Here is a 16,718-nt window from a genome sequence, read left to right as displayed (position 1 = left end):
TATAAAGTATCTGCTTTTAGGTTGATGCTTTTCATTCTAAAACGAAGGAGATGTCCTCCTTTTTCAAAGAAAGGGGCTTTCCTCCCTCCACCATCAACGCTGCTCTCAAACGCATCTCCCCCATTTCATACACGTCTGTTCTTACACATCCTCCCACCACCCTACCAGGGATAGGGTTCCTCTTATCCTCACCTACCACCCCACTATCCTCCACGTCCAGCACATAATTCTCTGTAACTTCAGCCAACTCCAGCGGGATCCCACCACCAAGGACATTTTTCCCTCCCATCTTTCTGCTTTCCACAGGGATCGCTCCCTCTGGGACTCCCTTGTCCATTCATCCCCTCCCCACTGATCTCCTTCCTGGCACTTATCCTTGCAAGCGGAACAAGTGCTACACCTGTCCATATACCTCCTCCCTCACTACCATTCAGGGTCCAAAACATTTCTCCCAGGTGAGGCGACACTTCATCTGTGAGTCTCCTGGAGTTATATACTCTGTTCGACACTCTGGTGTGGCCTCCTGTATATTGGTGAGACCTGACGTAGATTGGGAGACCACTTTGCCAAGTACCTACGCTCCATCCACCAGAAAAAGTAGGATCTCCCAGTGGCCACCCATTTTAAATCCACTTCTAATTCCCATTCTGATATGTCCATCCATGGCCTCCTCCACTATCATGATGAGGTCGCACTTGGGTTGGAAAAACAACTCCTCATATTCCATTTGGGTAGCCTCCAACCTGATGGCATGAACACCGATTTTTCTAACTTCTGGTAATGCCCCCCAACATGTCCCCCCTTCACCATTTCCCACTCTCACCTTATCTCCTTGCCTGCCTATCGCCTCTTTCTGGTGCTCCTTCCCCTTTTCTTTCTTCCATGGCCTTCAGTCTCTTTTACCAATCAACTTCCAGCTCCTTACTTCATCACTGCCCCTCCAGGTTTCACCTATAACTTTGTGTTTCTCTCTCCCCTCCCCCAACCTTTAAAACCTACTCCTTAGCCTTTTTTCTCCAGTCCTGCAAAAGGGTTTTGGCCCAAAATGTCGACTGTACACTTTTCCAAAGATGCTGCCCGGCCTGCTGAGTTCTTCCAGCTTTTTGTGTATGTTGCTTGGGTTTCCAGCATCTGCAGATTTTCTCTTGTTTTCCATTTTATTCTCTCCATTCTACCTCTCATCTACACATTCAGGGCAATTCACAGGGGACAATTAACCTACCAGCATTTTCAGGATGAGGAAGCCAGAGTACCTGGAGGAAACCCACACAGTCACAAGACGAACATGCAAATTCTACAGACAGCACCTGAGGTCAGAATTGAACAAGCCAGAGCTCCATTAGCTGCTTCATTGTGCTGCTGCAGTATTGGACCACTGACACTATTTCACCCAAATGGAGAATTATATTTTCCATGTACAATCGAGACTGAACAATAATTCTGTCGGTATCTAGATCCATCAGTGCAAATGCTAGAAATCCAGAACAAAAAAGGGAAACACTCAGCAGATCAGGCAGGACCAGTGGGGAGAGATACAGAGCCAATGCTTCAATAACTCTTCATCAGAAGCAGAAAACTAGCATTTTTAATTCAGAGAGAAATGGAGGGGTTGAGAGACCAGAGTCTGTGATTGTGTTAAACTAATTACACTAAGACCTCAGTATTTGCTGACTTACTGTGGATGCACATATTAGTAGTGAATCTGTGCAATTTGTTGCCACAGGTGGCTGTGGTGGCCAAGTCATTAAGTATATTTAAGGCAGGGGTTGACAGATTGGTCAGGGCATGAAGAGATACGAGAAGGCAGGAAATTGGTGCTGAGAGGGAAGTGAATCAGTCATGATGAAATGGCAGAGCAGACTTGATGGGCCAACTGGCCTAATTCTTTTCTCCCATTTATCTCCTGCCTTATAATTTTAATTTCACCCATTTTGTTTTTAAAGACAATAGAAGCTACTTTAATTCCTACTCACCTTCTTTACCTTCCGCCTTTTCCAACATCCCATTCACTATGGTGACAGCAGCAGCCCCATTTATCTGACCAGCTGAATGGATCAGATTTGCCTTGCAGCCTCCCTGGCCATTATTCTGGACCAACAGGTAATAACCAGAAATCTCTCCTTTCAACTCAATCTCTGGAACTGGAAGTAAACAAGAAATTTGGTGCACTGAAGGTGAAACATAAGACAGTGTAGTGCAAAAACCTGGGTTTTTATCATCAATCCAGCTGCATTAAACTTCAAACCATTTGACTGCTTTTATTTGCTTTCCTACTATTTTACAACATCAATAGACTGCCAGTTCCCGGCACTGACTAAGAATGGCCTTTGTACAATGCCTGAAGTCCATTTATAGGAAACTTTGAATACTTACACTGGGAGACAAGTTCTTTATTTGCTAGGTTTCCACATACAAATGTGGAGGGAAACTGCTAAATATAATAACACACACAATGGAGACTGGAAGCAAAACTTACAGAACATGAACTTCAATTCAAAATTAGTTCTTGTGGGTAATTATTAAAAGCTAAATTAACTCCACTGGTAGTAAGTGCCACAGCTTCTGCAAATGTTTCACCATTCCAGTTGTACAGCCACTTGATGGGCTTTACCTTCAAAAGTATTTTATCTCTCTTGCCAACACCCTCCTTCCCAAAAGGTCGGGCTATGGTTTGGGAAAGATAATGCACAGTGAATGAAGTGGCATTGTACTAAGTTGATCATCCTTGCCGCAGCAATTCCTATTTGGCTGAAGCAACTGTGCAAAAAGGACTTGTAGGAGAATCTCTTAATACCCCATTCCTAACCACATGGACAGATCATGGTGCCACGTCCAGACCCTCACATCATTCCTTGGCCCATTTTCCGGGTTGTTTGTACTTATAGTTGAAACAAAATCACCATGTCTCCGACAAGAAGTGAAGTATAGGCAGGACATTCAGCTAAAACATCAAGCTGCACAATCTCAAAATAGGGAATTAGACATTACTTCTTGGGATGACATTTAGAGCATCAGTAGTAAGAGAAAGGTGAAAGCAGTAATTGCATCAATTAAATATGATTACAATCAAGATTAATCTAGATTATATTTTTAATCACCAATTAAGATTATTGTCAAACATTGCTTGGCAGCTTCAAAAAAAATTGAGACAATCAAATCATAAAGAATTAAGCAATTAAAGGGAGAGCAAGGAGTGGACGACAATGAACTTTAGGTCAAACTAGAGTTCTTAAAAGTACACCCACTAAATATACAGATGTTCCCATGTTCACACACTGACCCATGTTGAGACTGATATATCTGAATCATTTTATCATGGATTAAAATTATAAAATGGCTCAATGGAGGGTGCAGAGGAGGTTCCCAAGAATGATACCAGGAATGAAAGGATTAACGTACGAGGAGTGTTTGATGACTCTGGACCTGTACTTGCTAGAATTAAGAAGAATGAGGTGGAATCTCATTGAAACCTTTCGAATATTGAAAGCCCAAGATAGAGTGGCTATGGCGAGGATGTTTCCTGTAGTGGGTGAGTCTAGGACCAGAGGGCACAGCCTCAGAATAGAGGGATATCCATTTAGAACATAAATGAGAAAAATTCCTTTAACCCAAGGGTTGTGAATCTGTGGAATTTATTACCACCAACAACTGTGGAAGCTAAGTTATTGAATATATTTAAAGCAGTAGTTGATAGGTTCTTGTTTAGTCAGGGTGTCAAAGGTTACAGAGTGAAGGGAAGAGAATGGGGTTAAAAGGAATAATAAATCAGCCATAATCGAATGGAGAAGCAGATTCAGTTGGCTGAGTGGTCTATTTGTTCTCCTGTGTCTTATGGTCTTATTGTCCTACAACTCATGTTCTTAGGTTATTTTTTACTTGCATAGTTTGTCTTCTTTAGCACATTGGTTGTCTGTCAGTCTTTGTTTAGTACAGTTTGCTTTGTATTTCTTTTCTCCCTGCAAATGCCTGCAAGAAAATGAACCTGAAGCTAGTCTATGATAACACATTGATTAATTAATAACGTATAATTTGTAATAAATGTACTTTGAACTCTGAAGAAACAATAGAATAGAATTTCTTTGCTATTCCAACCTGGACAATGAGAAACACAGTGGCACAGCTGGTCGAGCTGATGCCTCTCACAGCCCTAGTGATACTGGTTCAATTCCGACCTTGAGTGCTGAGTAGAGTTTACACATTTCCTTGTGATCGTGTGTGCTTCCCCTGGGCGCGCCAATTTCCTCCAAAGGTGCGTGGGTTAACTGGATACTGTAAATTTTCCCTAGTGGAGGAAAATTGTATGAAGTGATGGGAACATGAGAATATTTTGGGATTAGTGTAAATGTGTGGTTGACGGTCAGTGGGGGAGCCAAAGGGTCAGTTTACATGCTGTACACACTATGACCTGATTTCATGACTAAAAATAAAGTACAGTACAACCTATAAATGGCTGCTACTGATGAATCCAGGGCATTAGTTAAAAACTATAAATAAACTCCTTTTTCAGGATGTTGATATAAGCAGTTTGAAACTTTGTTAAATTATCTACCTCTGCTATCAGAGGAGAAATAGCAAAGGTGAATCAGGTTGTAAAATGTTATTGAAAATTTACCAGCACAATTTGCTTCCAACATTCATTAACTACAAGCAGCAGTTGATATAAGAAGATCAAATTTTTGTAGGTAAATTGAGCAGATCTCATTTCTACATGCAGTGGTTGTTGACATTGACTTGTGGAGTCACATAAAGTACTCTATGTGGAATGGAAGGAAGTCAGTTGGCATCATGGCAATTGAATGTAAGACCAATTCAGCTGGCTTCACTTACTTTCCCTTTCACTATAACTCTGCAACCTGTTACCCAGTTCCTTATTGAATGCCGCAAATAAGGTACCTCCACTATCCCCTAAGAAATTCATTCCAAATTATAACCATGCACTGCAAAAAAAGTCTTACTAACTTCCACCACGTTATTATAGACTTTATCACAAGGTAGCTCTGAATATTGCAAGGCACTCACTGTCTAGAAAAACAAAAATATAGAAAAATCTTCAACAGTTTCAACTACTCTACAACATATAGGATCCAGCACGTTGCAATGTGAATCTACAGTAAATAATTACAAAACCTTTACCACATTCTTTATAATTTAAGAACATTACACATAAACTCAGTGTCCACTTTATTAGGTACACCTGCTCATTAGTGCAAATATCATATCAGCAACTCAATGAATAAACGCATAGAGTCATGGTCAAGAGGTTCAGTTGTTGTTCAGAGCAGAGATCAGGATGGGGAAGGAATGTGATCTGAGTGACTTTGATCATGGAATAATCAAACATGGGATGGCTTGAAATCTCAGAAACTGCTGATCTTCTGGGATTTTCAAGCACAACAGTCTTTATAAAGTTTACAGAGAATGATGCGAAAAACAAAAAAAATCCAGTGAGCAGCAGTACTGTGGGCAGAAATGCCTTGTTAATGAGAAAGCTCAAAAGAGAATGACTACACTGGTCCAAACTGACAGTAACTCAAGTAACCATGTGTTACAGGAGGTACCTAATAAAGAGGCCAGAGTGTACATACTCATTAATCCAGTATCAAACATAAATTGACCATAATGAAAAAATATAGAAACAGGAGTAGGCAATTTAATTAGGTCATGATAGATCTACACTCTGTCTTCATCCACCTGCCTTGGTTACTTGCTCAAATGAAATACTGAATGCAGGGCTAACTCAATTACTTCTTCTTCATCATCATGTGTCTTGTGCGTTACACGCTTGAGCGATCATGGCTCTTCATATCAAACGATCCCTCGCAGTGTCAATGATATCTCACACACTTAGATCTGTTAGTTCTTTCACAGTGTCCATATATTTTCTTCTTTGCCTTCTTCTTCTGCATTTCCCAGGCATATGGCCTTGTAACGTAAGGCATCCTATTTCTCTCTTTCTAATGACATGGCCTAGGTATTTAAGTTTCCTCTCATTTAATGTTCTCATGAAAGATCTTTTTGTATGGGCACGTTGGAGTACTGTCTCATTAGTTACCCTATCTCTCTATGATATTTTCAGTATTCTTCTAAGAAACCACATTTCTGTTGCTTCTAACTTTCTTTGGAGTTCTGGTGTTATAGTCCATGTTTCGGAAGCATACAGCAAGATTGACCAGATGTAACATTTTAGTAGCCTAAGGCTTGCTGTCATAGAAATGTGTCTGTTGGTAAAAATGGGTTTCACTTTTTGGAAGTTAGTTTTGGCAATGGCAATTCTTCTTTTTATTTCTACTTTACTTCTAGCATCTTGTGATATAAAGCTACCAAGGTAATTAAAGCTGGTCTTTTGTTCAATCTCTTGGTTACCGACATACAATTGGCAATTGGGAGTATCCTGTTGTTTTGATATTACCATACATTTGGTTTTTTTTTTTACAGTTGATGGTTAGACCAAAATCTGTACTTGTTTGTACTACTTTGTCTAGGAGGATTTGTAGGTCTTCTTCAGCAGTTGCTATTAGGGTGGTATCCTTTGCAAATCTTATATTGTTGATGTTAACACCCCCAATTTTTATCCCATCTAGGTCTTCTATTTTTCTGAGAATCATTTCACTATAGATATTAAGTAATTCCGGTGAGGCAACGCATCCCTGTCTAACTCCTCTTTGAATTTTAGTCCAACTGCACATACTATCATCAATTTTTACTGCCGCCATTTGATTCCAATATGAATTTTGCAGCAGTTGTTGCTCCCTTCCCTCAATGTTTAGCAAACTCAATTACTAGGCATGCAAAATAGTAACAATTTTTTTTGAAATGAAGAAAGTAAGCTGGAAAACACCGACTTTGAGCAGTAATCAAAAGTGACAGAATTGCACAAATGCTAACAATACTCTGCAGGTCAGAAAGGTCATTAACCTGAAACCTTAACTGTTTCTTTGTCCAGAGATACTCCCTGACCAAATGAGCATTTCAATAATTTTCTGCACTTAATGCTTTTTAGCTCAATAACTCACACAGTGATGTTAATATATCAAGGAAAATATCTAAACTCAAATGAATACAGAGAAAATATAATCAGGCTTTGATGCAAAATGGGCATAAGGTTATTATTGTCAAAGTATAGGTTTACAAACCCACCATTAATGCACTTTGGCTTCTTTGCCATATATTCCTTCCACTTCCGTGTACTGTACTGGTTGGCTGGAGGAATCACAGTACTGCTCACTGTACAAGAGAGGCTAAAAAGTGCCCCGACCTGAAGTACAGGTAGAATATTGGAATTAAACCATACACTTGAATCAGTTATCATTTACAATACAGATGTTGAATGTGCATGAATAATAAGACCAGTAGTAAATTACCTGCACTCTCTTTTCAATGTGTAGAATCAGGGAAAAGGAAATTAATTTCACTACACAGAAATTAATCAGACAATAACAATCACTCTACAATTACCATAATGGAAGAGTTTATCACCAGTCATTCTCCTGTGATACAGATACTTAGTAGTCAACATGGAGTCCATAGGGAAGAGTTAATAGTGGTGAACTTCGAAAAAAGCAATATGATAGCATGGACACTCGAAATACTTTTAGAGGTGGCAGCAGGTTGTTGCAGGAAAGGGTCTGCAAGATAAGAGGTTAGCTGAAGAGTTCCATATATAACTATATTAATCTCTGTACCAGCCCTAACGAGTGAATTCAGTGGTTCAAACAAAATACTGCTCAATGGCAAAACCTAGCAAGAAAATGCAGTATTTTAGAGTCATTTTTAACTAGCCATTTCCCATAAGAACATCATATTCACTACTGAATATCACAGTTGATCTTCAATTCACCTACTTCACCTACTCCACTGCCTCTCCCCAACTACTTTCCACTATCCCTCAAATCCTCGAGTTCCAAAACTCCATTAATCTCAGTGTCAAGTGTAATCAGTGATTGAGATTCACTGAACCCAAATTAGAGAATTCTAAGGATATCCCACTCTAAGTAAAGAAATTTTAAATGGACTAACCCTGCCAGCAAGATCATCACCATAGTTTTAAATTAATCAAGCTACAGGACATACCACACACCCCATCACCATTGTCTTAAATTTCTTAGAGAATCTCATCTTCAGTTAGGACAACCCTCATTCTTCTAAACTCTAGTGAGTTTAGTTTAGACCAAAATTATCCAAATCTCTTTATTATTCAACAAACCCTTCAGTCTAGCAAATTCCTGCGGCACTGACTCCGAAGCACACTTATCCTTTTAGAAGATCCACAGCAACAAGGTGGCAAGCTACTTAATGCAGTGAGATCTCCGGGATCATTTTGGTAGCAGTACATATTCCACCTCAGGCCAATGGCAATCAAGCTTTAGATGACCTGAGCAGTGGGATCAACATGCATGAAACAGTGCGCCCTAATGCCTTCACCATCGTTTTGGGAGATTTTAACCAGGCCAGTCTGAAAAAATTACTAAACAATTACCATCAATAGATCACTTGCAATACTAGAGGAAACAACACACTGGACCATTGTTAATCACTATCAAGAATGCCTACCGTGCTATTCCACACCCTCACTTTGGGAAGTCTGATCACCTGGATGTACTTCTGTTCTGAGTATAGGCAGAGACTGAAGATTGCAGCACCAGTAGTGAAGATCAAGAAGGTATGGACAAGGGAAGCACAGAAGTGCCTACAGGACCGCTTTGAATCGGTGGACTGGACTATATTCAGGGGTTCACCTTCAAACCTGGATGAGTGTGCTGCAGTTGTAACCAACTTCATTAAAACCTGTGTGGGTAACTTTGTGCCTACAAAGACTTACTGTATATTTCCAAACCAAAATCCGTGGATAAACCAGGAGGTACTTCATCTGATGAAGGCTAGATCTACGGCATTCAAGTCTAGCAACCCAGGCCTGTACCAGAAAACCAGGTATGAATTGCAGAGGGCTATTTCAAGAGTGAAGAGACAATTTCAAACGAGGTTGGAAGCGACATCAGATGTATGACAACTCCGGCGAGGTTTGCAAGACATTACCTCCTACAAAGCAAAACCCAATAACATGAACGGCAGCAATGCTTCACTACCAGATGAACTCAACGCCTTCTATACCCGCTTTGAAAGGGAGAATATAACTACAGCTGTGAAGATCCCTGCTGCATGAGATGGCCCTGTGATCTCTATCTCAGAATCCAATGTTAGGCTGCCTTTAAAGAGAATGAACCCTTGCAAGGCAAAAGGTCCTGATGGAGTACCTGGTAAGGCTCTGAAAACTTGTGCCAACCAACTAGCGGGAGTATTCAAGGACATTTTCAACCTCTCACTGCTACGGGTAGAAGTTCCCACCTGCTTCAAAAAGGCAACAATAAGAAGAATAATGTGAGCTGCCTTATTAACTATTGCCCAGTAGCACTCACATCTACAGCTAGTGATGAAATGCTTTGAGAGGTTGGTCACGATTAGACTGAACTCCTGCCTCAGCAAGGACCCGGACCCATTGCAATTTGCCTGTCACCACAATAGGTCAACAGCAAATGCAATGCTCTTCACACGGCTTTAGACCACCTGGACAACACAAACACCTATGTCGGGATGCTGTTCATCGACTATAGCTCAGCATTTAATACCATCATTCCCACAATCCTGATTGAGAAGTTGCAGAACCTGGGCCTCTCTACCTCCCTCTGCAATTGGATTCTCAACTGCCTAACTGGACAACCACAATCTGTGTGGATTGGTGATAACATCTCCACCTCACTGACAATCAACACTGGTGCACCTCAGGGGTGTGTGCTTAGCCCACTGCTCTACCCATGTCTATATACCTATATACCCATGACTGTGTGGCTAGCCAGAGCTCAAATACTACGTTTAAATTTGCTGATGATACAACCATTGCTGGTAGAAACTCAGATGGTGATGAGAGGGCATACAGGAGCGATACGTCAACTAGTAGAGTGGTGTTGCAGCAACAACCTGGCACTCAACGTCAGTAAGACGAAAGAGCTGACTGTGGACTTCCGGAGGGTAAGACGAAGGAACACATACCAATCCTCATAGAGGGATCAGAAGTCGAGAGAGTGAGCAGTTTCAAGTTCCTGGGTGTCAAGATCTCTGAGGATCTAACCTGGTCCCAACATATCAATGCAGTTATAAAGAAGGCAAGACAGTGGCTATACTTCATTAGGAGCTTGAAGAGATTTGGTATGTCAACAAATACACTCAAAAACTTCTATAGACGTACCATGGAGAGCATTCTGACTGGCTGCATCACCGTCTGGAATGGAGGGACTACTACACAGGACCGAAAGAAGCTGCAGAGGGTTGTAAATTTAGTCAGCTCCATCTTGGGTACTAGCCGACAAAGTACCCAGGATATTTTCAAGGACAGGTGTCTCAGAAAGGCAGCATCCATTATTAAGGACCTCCAGCACCCAGGGCATGCCCTTTTCTCACTGCTACCATCAGGTACGAGGTACAGAAGCCTGAAGGCACATATTCAGTGATTCAGGAACAGCATCTTCCCCTCTGCCATCCAATTCCTAAATGGACATTGAACCCTTGGACACCACCTCACTTTTTTAATATATATTATTTCTGTTTTTTGCATGATTTTTAATCTATTCAATATACGTATACTGTAATTTATTTATTTATTATTACTATTTTTTTTTCTTCTATATTATGTATTGCATTGAACTGCTGCTGCTAAGTTAACAAATTCCATGACACACGCTGGTGATAATAAACCTGATTCTGATTCTGAGAGATAAGAGTCATTCATGAGAAGGGTATCTATCCCCAAGATAGCTTGTACATACCGTGCCTTGTAAAGAAGCAAGCTGGTTCAGCAGAAGCTTTGATTTGATTTGAATGTCACTGTGTAATAAACTGCTGTACAATTTCATCAAGGTTCTCAACATATTATCAATATAGTGATATTTATCATTAACACAGAGGATACCTACTTTACAATCATAATCACTAAAACTTCAAGAACCTATTAAAAAGCGGTAACAGATCCCAAGCACCCTTTGTATATTCTACATAGGTTGAAAGTTAAACGGTAATTTATTGAAATCAGAAAAGTATTCATACAGTCTATTAACTCATTTTAAATTTAAAATTATTATACAATTTCTACTTTATGATCTTATTTTCATCTCCAGAGAAATGCCGAGCCTCTTACAGAATAAACAAATACTGTGGATTCTGCAAGATACAGTTTCGGATATAAATTCAAGTTTATTCTGTTTATATTGCTGTGGAGACGAAGTATTTGTGGAACTACCCTCAATTCCAATTTCTAAAAGCAAGATCAATGATACAATCTTACTCACAATGAATTGTTCCATAAAAACACTTTGAACACATACATCTCAGTGCCTGTAGACTATCATAAGTACTAGCCTAGGTTAATTATTCATAGCTAAATCTGTCAATTGATATTGGAAATTTTAAAAAAAACCTCAAAAGTTAAAAGGAAAATCAACTGTTCACAAACTAGGAAAATCAGCAAATGGTTTATGAGACAAAAGGAAAAATACGGAGTATACTTCAAAATACTGTTATTTAATTCAAGAAATTAAAAGAAAACATTAAGCAATTGAATTGAGTACTACAGTGCCATTCCCTATATTTCCACTGTTTCTGGAAGGATTTTCAGGATCCTGAAGAAATACTGGATTAATACCATCCACAAACCTGTAGAGAAGCTCAAGTCATGGCTTATGCGGGTCAAAGATGACCTGGGATTCAGGTTGGCTGGTGTTTTACAAGATTCCCCGTGAATGTCGGCTAATTGGTCTGCATAGGGGAAACCCACAGCAAGGAGCATAGGAGGTGTATCTGTTCGGGTTACCTGAAGAAATTGGCGCTAGAAGAATATTGCATTCGTAATTGCCATCGGATTGACTTTGACAGCACAAAACTACTGTGCTGTGCCAATGGATTTTGGGACCACCTGGTAAAGGAAGCCATTGAAATAAAACTAGAGGAAAAGAATTTTAACAAAGATGAAGGCCTCGCTCTAAATAAGAACTGGAATTCAAATGTAAACAAGATGGGAGAGCGGAAACCTGATTGGATGAGGACTAACCATTCAGGAGGGATAGACTACAGGGGTATAAATACCACCGGACTAGATGGCCAAGGCATCATCCCTGATGAAGATAGTGGAACTGTCATCGAAAAGTTGGTTACAATCAATACCTTTATCAAGTCCAAGGATAGTTTAATCTTGCTTTAACTAAAAACTGCCCACAAAGGAAGGCAGAAGGAGGAAATGAAGAGAACAAGTTTGTATATATTCCATAAGACCATAAGACAAAAAAGCAGAAGTAAGCCATTCGGCCCATTGAGTCTGCCCCGCCATTTTATCATGAGCTGATCCATTTTCTCCTATTTAGTCCCACTCCCCTGCCTTCTCACCATAACCTTTGATGCCCTGGCTACTCAGATACCTATCAATCTCTGCCTTAAATACACCCAATGACTTGGCCTCCACTGCTGCCCGTGGCAACAAATTCCATAGATTCACCACCCTCTGACTAAAAAAATTTCTTCTCATTTCTGTTCTGAAAAGATGCCCCTCAATCCTGAAGTCATGCCCTCTCGTACTAGACTCCCCCATCATGGGAAACAACTTTGCCACATCCACTCTGTCCATGCCTTTTAACATTCAAAATGTTTCTATGAGGTCTCCCCTCATTCTTCTAAACTCCAATATTCATTCATTATCAGCAAAGAAACCACAAAAAATAGTATCTATACATCAGTTAAATCCGCAAAAAAATGAGCTGGCCTCAAAGAACAGCCTCAATTTCTAAGTATCTATGTTTACATTGTTTACTTTTCTGTAGAAATTTAGTTAATATCTGTAATCTGAGGAATAAAGAAAAACTGATCAGTCCTGAGTTTCATAAGTGGTTGCAATAACTTGACTGTATTCTTATCTTAAGCAATAACTGAGCAATTTTTAAATTCACCTGACTCGCCAACAAAACCACCTTCTTTCTAGTAATAAAGTTGTTAACTAAACCAAAAATACAAGTAAAACAGCATTTTACTTGTAGCAGGTATGAAACTAATTTTTAAGTGAATAGAATACTCACATGATTACCATGCAAAATATGTGCTGGTTGCTATTTTTAGGTGGAGTTTGATGTGGGAAAATAAGTTAGAGTATAAGAACTTGTAATATATCTTGATGAGGAAAATTGAAGAGCTTTCCAGAGAACAGAAAGAATGGGATTTTCAAGCTCACAATTACTAATAGCTAAGCACAGGAACTATATGGTCAAACAGAAGGGTCTTGAAATACAGATATCTTGGTCAAACTCCATATAGCAGTAACTGCATCCCATTCTAGACATGGTACACCAGGAAGGATGAATTGCCTCTGGGAGAGGATAAAGTGCATATACACTAAAATAATACAAACTGATTAAACCGTGCTAACAAATCGTTAGAGATTGCTTTGTAAACCTTTGTTCAAAGCATAGACAATTTAATCACAGTCATGGAATGTGATCAAGATTCAACAGGAGCAACACAAGAGTTCAGAACGAGGCACCTGGACCTTAAAATTAGATTCACATCTTTTAGAAGTAGAACTAGGACCCAGTTTCATTAAAGGCAAAGGCTTTTGCCCTATGGAGCCGTGGCTAACACACATCAACTAAAATAGTCAAGACTTAGATTGATAGGCCTCCATTTTACTTCAGTGAATCAAGAAATGTAAAGTACAATAGGTAACTGAGGTTGAGGTATCAATCATTGAAGAACTAATAGTAGGTTTGAGTGGTTGACTGCTCCAATGCTATATCTGCATTCAGAAGTCTCCTAAATTAAACTATACTGGTAAATCAATACATTGCAGTAAAAAAACGGCAAAAATAATTACTGTACTTTAAAAAATCAGAACAATGATACTGAAAAAGTACAATTCATAGTTAACTTGGAGAAAGAATAGACTATCAATAAAAAGTTGGTGAAATCATGCAAGTTGCAAACAAGGATACAATTCAAACTCAATCCCAGACACAAAGCAAGATGGAAGGTCCGCTAGCGCCACCAACTGCACAAACTCCAACACTGGCTTATAGTAATGGAAAACCTTGAAAATAAAAGAAATACAAACATTTACAAGGCAGTTTCAACAACGATGTATAAACAAAATACTTTCATTAGAAGGAATCCTCACAAGCAAACACCACTTTTAAAAAATGTAAACTATTTATACAGCAGTTAGCGAGTTTCACCTCCGTGAAGCAGGCCATGTCAATGCTTATGTGGCTGCTTTTCAACAAATTAAATCAAAATTACTTTGTTATATTACAAAGCTTGACTGAATTAGGAAATGTTATTTTACAGAGAAACAATGTGCAGCTAAATAATTCATAAGAAAATCATAATTGAATTCATACTTTCCTTGTCATTATATAAATGGCATCAAACAATTGCTTATGTTTCAGTGATATGCTGGCGAGTAAACTGTTATTTTTCTGAGATAAACATAGAAATCATTACTGCCACACATGAACGTAGTCATCACGAGCAAGCTCCATATGACAAGAGAAGTTTGTGCCACACATTGATGTCTTGATCTGACCCTCCATGTTAAACGGAATACTTAAGCAGAGAGATAACTAAGTGTACTGAATAAATCTCCCATAAATATATACTGAAATGGGATGTAAAGGTCTTCGGAACAGAGAATAACTGTAACTCAGTGGATGTGGTTGATACAAACACAAATTATAATTAGTGAACAATAATTAAAAAAAAGAATGTGTTTTCCCTGAAATTTCGGCGATTAGAGTGAATACATCGTATTTAGAAGTGCTAAAAGCTGGTCAGAACTGGCTGATCTGTATAAATTCATCAGAGCATGCAGTTAAGAATAATTACAATAGATTGCTGGACAGTTGTGATGCCCATTACAAGCTGACAGTGAAATACAAGTTCACCTCTCTTGTTGTATGCGATGCTCTAGAAGTTAGGGTTGAACAGGAGCTTATTAAATGACACCATGAGTTTTGAGTGCAGGCCCTCAAGCAGAACCCAGGAAACTTGACTTCTGACGCAAACTATGAAAAAGAAAAAGTGTTATATACAGAAAGTATTTTTTGCTTTCACACCAAGCAACCCCTACAAAATTTACACACTCACTTAAGTATTCTGTTGCGAAAAGCAGAGGCCCAGTACAGATCCTAGAGAAGAATTACTTCTCACATCCAGTTCAGCACTGTACTGTCCCTTTATTTCTAGTCTCCATGTCTTATCAACTGCTAAACCACATCATAAAGCCACCAGGATTTTGCTTTTAATTTTGTTCTTTTTTTTTTTGCAGTCCCTTTATAGGTTTGCTTTATCTGGGTTTATCCTGGAAACCAAAAATATAAGCTGGTTATGTAATCATTACACTGGCCTACCGGTGATAAACCTACTGGATGCTCATAAGATACAACATTTCTCTGTTTCTGAAGCTGATTTTTTACTGATTAAATCAAAACTTAAAACTCAGGAAAATAAATAAAAACTTCTCTCTTCCCTGGTGGGTTTAGGAAAGAAACAATTTATGGCAAGTTGATTGCACTTTCCAAGCATACAGAAATATAATATCCCCAAAATAAGCTGAAAACACTTGAAATACTCAGCAGGTCAGAAATTGTAAGTGGAGAAGGAAGCATAGCTAACTTTTTATATCATATTAGATTAGATTATGAGGACACGCAGTCTTCTTTCATTGTCATTTAGTAATGCATGCAATCAATGATCTTTCACTATCAAAGTTAAAACTTAAAGCTTAAGTGGCCGAGAAATGGGAGACAGGCAGAAGGAAGGTCTATAACACTGCAGCCGGGGGGATCGATTGGCAAAAGTGGCATAGGTAAGCTTGGTCAGAGAGCAGTAAACATATGGCTAGTGGTGCTGTAAATAGGACATGAGCAATAAACGCTTAAATGCCAGAAGAGGAAAAGTTAAAAATACTAAAAATTTCAGATAAAAATACAGGGTATTTCACCTTCTCCAATTTACATCTCTTACAGATTATATTTCCGTTTTCAAATTTCCAAACCTGCAGTATTTTCCTTTGAATAAAAGAATCTCTATCAGAATACAGGCAGTCCCCAAATTACAAACAGGTTCCATTTTTTTTTTACAAACATCTATAAGTGAGAAAAATAAACAAAATTTAAAAAATCGCTTAATCTGTTAACCTCACCTCCACAGTATTGTTATGAATGGCATCAAAAGCACATAAGACTGAGAAGGAAGAACAACTATTTAAAGTGCAGAGGGTAAGGAATTAATTCTACATTTATAGGTACACCAGTTGGACTTTTATTAGGGAAGCTCACGAGTATGTTGGGGTGTCCATTAATCATAAGTACATAACCAGGGGATGGCATGCATTCTCTGCCACATAAAAATAGAGAAACGGAGTTATACCTTTCGCTCCTGGATGCGTACTTTTCCTCTCCACAACACCAATGGATCGATCGTATTCTCTAATTTCTCTGGATCTATAACAGTTGCACCCAGGAACTCTGCAATTTTCTGCCAACTGCAATGAGACAAATTGTGTTAAACCCTTGGAGATGGAAGTAATAAACTGCAGCTTAACATGCTGACCACAAAGCTTCGAAACCACCCCCCCACCCCCTGACTATGCTGGTCTTCATGCTCCTTAAGGGCACTTCCCATGCTTAACACTT

The 16,718-nt window shown here is 39.1% G+C and overlaps 1 protein-coding gene across 3 annotated transcripts in view; it reads right to left on the bottom strand.

Annotated features, from left to right (window-relative positions):
• The window catches only part of mtbp (MDM2 binding protein), a 99,562-nt gene that overhangs the window by 49,038 nt on the left and 33,806 nt on the right, over positions 1–16,718 (bottom strand). The window contains exons 7-12 of one of the 3 annotated variants that reach the window (XM_072261090.1): positions 16,453–16,567; positions 14,967–15,086; positions 14,019–14,113; positions 10,818–10,890; positions 7,138–7,255; positions 1,974–2,141 (exon numbers count right to left, since the gene is read on the bottom strand). In XM_072261090.1, coding sequence (XP_072117191.1) covers positions 1,974–2,141; positions 7,138–7,255; positions 10,818–10,890; positions 14,019–14,113; positions 14,967–15,086; positions 16,453–16,567 — 689 coding nt within the window. The remainder of the gene's footprint in view (positions 1–1,973; positions 2,142–7,137; positions 7,256–10,817; positions 10,891–14,018; positions 14,114–14,966; positions 15,087–16,452; positions 16,568–16,718) is intronic. The other 2 variants (XM_072261100.1, XM_072261107.1) reach the window with 2 other exon arrangements.

This window comes from Mobula birostris, chromosome 1 (genome assembly GCF_030028105.1).
Source record: "Mobula birostris isolate sMobBir1 chromosome 1, sMobBir1.hap1, whole genome shotgun sequence".
Classification (NCBI taxonomy): Eukaryota; Metazoa; Chordata; class Chondrichthyes; order Myliobatiformes; family Myliobatidae; genus Mobula; species Mobula birostris.
This window is presented reverse-complemented; position numbering and strand designations above follow the sequence as displayed.